General features: G+C 35.1%; 1 protein-coding gene and 1 pseudogene across 2 annotated transcripts; one reads left to right on the top strand and one right to left on the bottom strand.

The window, feature by feature from the left end:
- The first annotated feature begins 206 nt into the window (after positions 1-206).
- LOC143628552 (hypersensitive-induced response protein 1-like) lies at positions 207-3040 on the top strand (annotated as a pseudogene). The gene is made up of 7 exons (XR_013152769.1): positions 207-247; positions 1179-1376; positions 1508-1628; positions 1719-1750; positions 2137-2205; positions 2271-2367; positions 2451-3040. The product of XR_013152769.1 is annotated as a hypersensitive-induced response protein 1-like (transcript).
- Positions 3041-3943: 903 nt separating this feature from the next.
- Positions 3944-7685, bottom strand: LOC143628606 (mitochondrial outer membrane protein porin of 34 kDa-like). Its single transcript, XM_077098154.1, has 6 exons — positions 7602-7685; positions 7450-7517; positions 4998-5108; positions 4825-4911; positions 4539-4747; positions 3944-4457 (listed from the first exon to the last, which is right to left on the bottom strand). The coding sequence occupies exons 1-6, from the start codon at positions 7651-7653 to the stop codon at positions 4151-4153; spliced, it is 834 nt and encodes a 277-aa protein (XP_076954269.1). The 5' UTR covers positions 7654-7685; the 3' UTR covers positions 3944-4150.
- Between the last annotated feature and the right edge of the window lie 392 nt (positions 7686-8077).

Genomic DNA, 8077 nt, shown 5'->3' with positions numbered 1-8077 from the left:
TGTGTAGAAAATAAATAAATAAATAAATTGTAAGAAGCAATAGAAAGTTGTTAGTATGATATGATATGATATCATATCATCAACTTATTATTCGGATTGTACGGCGCTACTTCATTTGACTCATGGATATGCCTTTCAGGGGTATTATGGTCTTTTGAAAGAAACGTGGCCCTCACTCATACACTGATACTAAACTCAGATCTCAATCCATCTTCAAACCCTAATCACTCACTCTTTTCTTTCCACTGTAAGTTTAATTAATTAGTTCAACCTTTTATCTTACTGTTTGATTATTATTTTATGCATATCAACTTTCATTTTAATTTTAATGTGTGGAATCTGGTATTTTGAGTACGTAATCTGATGTCTTTTATTCATTTAGTTTTAATAAATAAATTTGTTTGTTGTTTTCTGATTATTATCAACTTTTCAAGGGTTTTAACTTTTAATTGAATGAAAATTATTTTATTTTTGTCTCCGTACATTGGAGTTACAGTTTTTCAGAGTAGATATAAGTCTTGTGATGATAAAAGTCATTGATTTTCACCACAAATCAATCGATTTCTCAGTTTTTCAGAGTAGATATAAGTCTTGTGATGATTAAACTATCAAGTTAATGAGCAGGGTGTGCATGGGTCGGGTTGGTTTTCGGCTAAAACAGAAATTTCGCCATTTGAGTGTTTCAAAATCGTTGGGTTTCAGTTTTTTCGCTTATTAGTTGGGTTGGCTTTGGTTTCGGTTTTTTCTCGATTTTGCTGTTTGGGCTTAAAAATTCTGGGCCTAAGTTGGCTAAAAGTTTTTGGTTAGTTGATAATTTATTTGATTATTATACATTTATGCTAAAATATTTGGGGTAAAGTGTTAAACTATTATTAAATTATTGTAATTGACTCTAAATTTCATAATAAAAATGAGAATCTATAAGTTCGGCTAGGTTTTTTCGGTTTTAATTATACACAAAACCGAAACCAAACCAAACTGCCGTTTTTGTTTCGGTTAGGTTATGTCGGTTTGCTTTTTTTGGCTTTTTCGGTTTCGGGTCGGTTTTTTCTTTAAGGCTCTGATGATAAAGTCAGTGTTTAAAGTTGTAGTTTGATCATTTGATGTATAAAACGGAACGAAAAGTTTGTTTATAAAGGCATAACTGAATCTTTTCATTTATGCCATTTTGTTTCCAGATTTGAATCATGGGTCAAGCTCTAGGATGCATTCAAGTGGATCAGTCTAATGTAGCCGTGAAAGAACATTTTGGCAAGTTTGATGATGTCCTTCAACCCGGTTGTCACTGCTTACCTTGGTGCTTGGGGTATCAGCTGGCTGGTCAACTGTCGCTGCGTGTCAATCAACTTGACGTTAGTTGTGAAACAAAAACAAAGGTTCTGTTACCGTTTCTTTATTGACCTTCATTGATCATACATAGTAATATTACCAAAATTCTATTGTTTTCCTGTTTTATGCATGTGTTTGATTCGATTGCTTTGGTTGGATTGTTTTACTGTCATTTCAGGATAATGTGTTTGTCACTGTGGTTGCTTCCATACAATACCGGGCCTTGTCTGATAAGGCTGCTGATGCTTTCTATAAGCTCACAAACACAAAGCAACAGATTCAAGCTTATGTATTTGATGGTAAGATGGCAAATATTTTGTGTTATATTCTGTTGGTTTTGATTAATAATGATTGTTATCATTCTAATGACATTTTATTTATGTTGTTAGTAATTAGGGCTAGTGTACCAAAGCTGCTTGCGGTGCGCGCATATAATGTATATATGTGTGAACCCTCGGGTGGGCAAAAGTAAAATTGCACTAATTTTGACGTTATTTTACTAATCTCGTGAAAATAACGTTAAAAGTGGCGGAAGGTTAATCAGGCATCATGTGGTGGCGTTGATAGCCGAAAGACAAGGGCACATGCACCGATCAGCCGGTGTCCCGATGATTGAGTGCTATGTGCCTTATGTCCAAGGCTTGATGCAAAACTACTATCGAGCCGGGGGTCTCACCGGAAGCAGCCTCTCTATCCCTATGGGATAGAGGTAAGGCTGTCTACATCTTACCCTCCTCAGACCCTACCATAGCATTGCTATTGGTGGGATATACTGAGTACGATGATGATGATGATGATGTACCAAAGCTGCTATTGGATGATGTTTTTCTGCAGAAAAATGAGATAGCCAAAGGTGTTGAAGACGAGCTCGAGAAGGTAAAACTTAATATTACTTTTCCTATATTCATTTTAAACATGTTTCTTATGTTCTTATGTTTCAGGCGATGTCTGGTTATGGTTTTGAGATTGTGCAAACTTTGATTGTTGATATAGAACCCGATCAGCATGTGAAACGATCCATGAATGAGATCAATGCAGGTCTTTAGTTTAGTTGATTCTCCGATACATCAATGATTGATAAAATGACACGTCTGATAATAATATGTTAACTGTAATAACAGCTGCTAGAATGAGAGTTGCTGCAAATGAGAAGGCGGAAGGCGAAAAGATTCTACAAATTAAGCGAGCAGAAGGGGAAGCGGAGTCCAAGTATTTGTCTGGGTTGGGTATTGCTAGACAGAGAAGCGATAGTGGACGGTTTGAGGGACAGTGTGCTTGCGTTTTCTGAAAACGTGCCTGGAACATCAGCCAAAGAGGTTATGGACATGGTGTTGTTGACCCAGTACTTTGATACCATGAAAGATATTGGGGCTTCGTCGAAGTCTAATGCTGTGTTTCTTCCTTATGGACCGGGTGCGGTTAAAGACATTGCTTCACAGATTCGTGAGGGTCTGCTTCAAGCTGAAAATGCTAGAGAGTAGTCGATTGGATAAGGTATATGATGGGATTGCTATGAATATACTATAGTTTTTTTGGGGACTTGGCTTAGTATGATGCATATATGGTATGATCGGTGCGCATATAATTGATCATCTTGTTATTTAATTTGGTCTATGTATATGTGTTTTTGCTTATGAGAACGGGTGGATTTACGTATCTAATTTCGCGTATGGATATTTTTGAGTTTGAATTTCACAGTTGCATTATATTGATCAAGGTTGGAAAGGAGTATTATATGTTGTTTTCTGGATTAAACATAAGTAGCACTATTACATTTACAACTTGTTACAAGGTAAAATGTCACATATCAATAAAGTCGTTTTAAGCTTCAAAAAACGTTACGAGCTCAAACCATTTTGTTATATTTAATCTTTGCACATGTCTGATATGCAATATGCTCATGTTTATCACTTTATATCAAATTCTTAAGTGCAACTTAAGATAATATATTTGTTTGAGTTAATAACAAAGAAGAATAAACTAATGACTTGTTGCTTTTTAAATTGATTACATTATTAAAAAAGATGGTATGCATTTTCTTATGTAACAATGTTAAATCTCAGTTGATTAAATCTTAAACCCATTTGGAAATAACAAATCATCACTAAAAGGGTTTTGTTTAGAATCTTTATTTTAGCAAAACTAAGTTGAGATGAAATTTTATTATTTATAATAGGCCATGCGTAATGGTTAATACTCCTTCAATTATTACCCACTTCAAGACATATATGGATGTTAATTCGTTATTGTAAAATGTCCATACTCCTTCACACCCCGGTGGGTTGTGTAGGGGCTTTATTGGTCCCAAAAATGCCCTATACCAAAGTCAAGACTAGGATTTATAAGTTTAGACTATACCATAACTAGGACATGACATGTATATTTTATAAGTTTAGAGACTATACCAAAACTTTAGAAACCAAGCCAAAACTATATACGTATTTCATAATACAAATACATTTAAAAAAGAGTTGTTTTTATCCTATTTACCTAATAAAACATTAACGATAAAATTGATATTTTATAAACTATTTGATTATTATTTTTTAGTGGGAAAACTGATTTTTTTTTAAAATGCCACTCCAGAAAACTGTTAAATCGAGCACACATAACATGCATCTTAAAAAAACTTTTGGAATAAAGGGTACTCAATGAAGAAACAAAGCAACACAATAAACCCCTAATGTAGATAAACTACAATCCATGGATAGGTAGAGAAATCACCTAAAAAAACTGTTGGAAATTATTTCTATTGTCACCAAACGTATGAAAAGACCAAAAACCCAATCAACCCGAGAGCCGGTGAAACCCAAACATATCATCACGGCTTAAGCGCCAATGCAAGACCAAACTTGGCGCTCTTGTCCACAGCTTTGGTGTCAACTTCTCCTGAAATGGTAAACACGGATTTAGGGCGCCACTCGTGCTGGATAAGAGCATTTGCCTTGCCAAAGTTGTCAATACGGGCCTTGACCGTGGTCAATGGGTCCAAAGCATGCTGGGTACCAACTGTGATTGTGTTCTCATTGGTTGAGAAGGTGTGTTTCACTTCTGCACCCACTGCAGTGTTGGTCAACGGCTTCATAGTATGGTAGTATGAGGCAGTCAATGCATCACCCTTGTCATTCCTAAATTACCATTCATATTAATGTGTTGGATTTCTGAAAAGAGTTAAATTTTTTAGGACAGTTAACAAGTAAACAACTCACAGAGTCAAAGCAGCAATGAGATCAGCATTAGAGAAGCTGATGCCAGCATTACATTTGGTGAAGTTGCCGGTTTTGGTATCAAATGAAACATCAGTACCAATAGCAGCAAGGTTGGTTCCCAAAACGCCAGAGAAGTTGACTATTGGGTTTGCAGTCAACCCAATGCTTGTAGCGATTCCAGCATAGTCATGCAAGTATTGGAGTTCCAACTATCATGATAATAAACAATTAACCATTTTGATACTAGTAGCATATCAAATCAAGAAGCAGTTTAATTTTCACACACCTTGCCAGACCTCTGATCAGGAACTTTGAAGCTAAAGATTGCCTTCAAACCAGGAGCAGGTTCATCAACCACGATGGTGGTTGAAAGCTACAAATGATAACAAAAAAAACCATAACGGAAGATCATAAAGGATAACAAAATATGAATGATGAAAAGTGAAATAACTATCATACATTAGAGCCTGTGTCCACTTTGATATCAGTGGTAACATTGTTCCTCTTTAGTTGAGTGTTGACATCTGCAAGAAACAAGTCACCTTTCTTTGTTCCAGATGAAGTGATTGCCTGCATAGTGTGGAAAGCAAAATGTCAATCTAGTGAAAATAATATTTGGAGTTTATCACCAAAGGTATAAATGATTTTGAGCAAATATGATCCTAATCCTTAATAACAACCAATAAAAACCTTCAAAAAGTTAACATGAATGTTGAATAAAAATAAATAAAACATATATACATCCGTAAGACTAGAAGTAGCATGTATAAGTAGAATACATACTAAAAAGGGCAGAAATATGATTAAATCTTTAGAGTTTAGATCTATACTTTAAGACCATAATATTACTAAATTCATTATATTCATCAACCATCATGTGATTGCAGATGATGTGATTGCCTGCATAGTGTGGAAACTGGAAACGTTAATCTAGTGAAAAGAACATTCAAAGTTTACCGCCAGGCACCAGTATACAGACCTAAATGCAAAGTATAACTATCTCATTTAACAAAATCAAACAAACATATATAAATTTTCTAACCATTCAAACGGGCATCACACATGAATACAAAACACATAGGCATACATGATTTGCTCAATTCTGTCAAATATTTCAGCAACTATAATCCTAAGAATTCCTAATAAAACCCTTCAAAGATGATGGTTGGTCCTCAAACAGGCGAAGACACTTATGACACGGTCACATTATGAATTTTTTAGATAGAAAGCTAACAAGAATGTTGGTTATAAAAGAATACACAGTAATACATCCATACGCAGGGCCGGCCCAGGCCCATGGCAGGGTAGTCGACCGCCATAGGCCCGAAAATTTAAAAAAAAAAAGTTTATATTTTATAAAAAAAAAATTTGTTTAGGCCCATGTGTAAATTGTATATAGCCCAGTCTTCTGAAAATTTGTTCAGGCCCATTTAGTGATTAACGATTCATGGAACAGAAGTACAGAAGTATGAAAGGTTTTTAAAAAAAAAATATTTCATACCAGAGACTAGAGTAACCAGACCAGACACCACAAAAACTCCAAAAGGCAGCCAGCCACCAACCACCGCGTCACCGCGACCGCCGGCAGCCAGCCAGCCACCAGACACCAGTACCACCACAGCAGCCGGCTCCAAAGTCCAACCCTGCTCCGACAGTCCGACTCCGTCAGTCCGTCGAGTCGTCGAGCTACCAGCGCCAGGTTAGTTCTGAGTTCTAACAATCTGACTTCTTGTTTATTTGTTTAGTTTTATACTTATATTATAAAAGTTAGTGAGTTATGGAGTTAGCCAGTTAGGGTTAGTAACAGACTAACAGTTGTCAGTTTTATTATAAAGGTTGTTGAATTTTTGTTTATCAGTTTATGTCAACAGTAGGTTTGATTGTTAATTGTTACTTTGTTTTTGTTTATTGAATTAACACATATATATTATTTTTTAGGAAAATGCCTCCTAAATACAAATACCTATCCGGTAATGAAAAACGCAAAAAGAGGAAACGTGACGAAGAAATAAGAAAGTGATGTGTTGAGAGTGATGGCTTGGCGATGATATCTATTGAGAGTGATGTGTTGGAAAGCATAGATTATCAAGAATTGATCGAAAGTTTTGTTTCAAAAAATGCAAGGCGATCATCGCGTTTCGTTTAGGTATGTAAATTAGATTATTTTGCTACAATATTTATGTTTTGTGTCTTGAAATTAATATTATCATCGTATGATTTGCTTTTTTATTTGCGTTATCGAGTTTATATTTTACTTAAATCGTAAGGCCCAAATTTAGATTCGCCTTCGGCCCAAATTTTTTTTGTGTTTCTCGGAGCCGGGCCTGTCCATACGGCTACAAGTAGAGCATGCATGCATAAGTAGAATACATATACTAATTAGGGCAAAAAACAACATGATTAAACAAACCTTTAGATCTATAGTTTAAGACCAGAAAATTTCTAAATCCACTATATTAATCAACCATCATCCAATAGAAAATATCTAAATTACAGCATGTCATTGTGGTTACTCTATCTCCTTAGATTTCAGTATATCATTGTAAGGTAATTGTTTTTTAATATTAATATTATGCGGTGTAGTTGGAGTATCTGATTCTGATGACAAATAAAGCTATAGATGCCTACTGTTAGAACTTAGAAAGTTAGGGGGTGTTTGGATATGCTCAATGCTGTCAAATATTTCAGCAACTATAATCCTAGAATTCTTAATAACAACCAATAAAAACCTTCAAAAACAACAGTTGATCATCAAACAGGCATTATGAACTTTAAGGCCATAAGATTACTAAACCGACTATGTTCATCCATCAGAACAGGAAGTAAAAATACTAAGTTTCTAACAGCAAGCATATGTAAAGAATGTCAAAACATAAAGTAATATCGAGAGATAAGTGTAAGTAGCACAGACAACTCCAGTAGGCGAGTAGGTAGTGATGGTGAACTTGTGGTCTCCCTGGTAGTCTTTATACAGAAGATCTACATACATTCAAATGTAGATCCAATTAACTATCAAATTGAAACGCATAGACAGAGATAATTAATAATAATGAATGATAATACCTCTGGCTTTTTTGCCAATGTCAGTGTAGAGACCAGGACCTCCTTTAACCATCCTTACTGATTGAATGAAATGAGAATGGCGACGACGTGTATATGGTGTTATATATATAGGCCCAGATGAATTGGGGAAAAAGAAATCAAGTAAGCCCTAATTGTGCGTGTCCACTGCTTCATTTTGGGCCGTTCGATTGATTCAAAACATATATAGGAATTTTCATTTACGTTAAGTTCTTTTGTGTTGATATAAATGTTTAATCGTCCCACATTCGGGTTGGGATGCTATTACTCAGGATTGAATTAACATGTTGAATAATCGTCAAAATCAAGCCAAATTGATCGGTTTAACGTAGATGCATTATGATTTATGGTTTAAAACTCGAGTTTACAAGCGCTTGGACAAACCAAAGAGAAAAAGTGTTTTCTATGTAAAAGCAACGCCTCACCGTTATTTTTAGTTATTTTAATGAAGTGCTCAC

The sequence above is a fragment of the Bidens hawaiensis genome, unplaced genomic scaffold, assembly GCF_021521415.1.
Source record: "Bidens hawaiensis isolate Kalapana, Puna unplaced genomic scaffold, B.hawaiensis_p1.1 tig00005028_1, whole genome shotgun sequence".
NCBI lineage: Eukaryota > Viridiplantae > Streptophyta > Magnoliopsida > Asterales > Asteraceae > Bidens > Bidens hawaiensis.
Note: the sequence above shows the minus strand (reverse complement) of the source record. Positions and strands in the feature narration are given on the sequence as shown.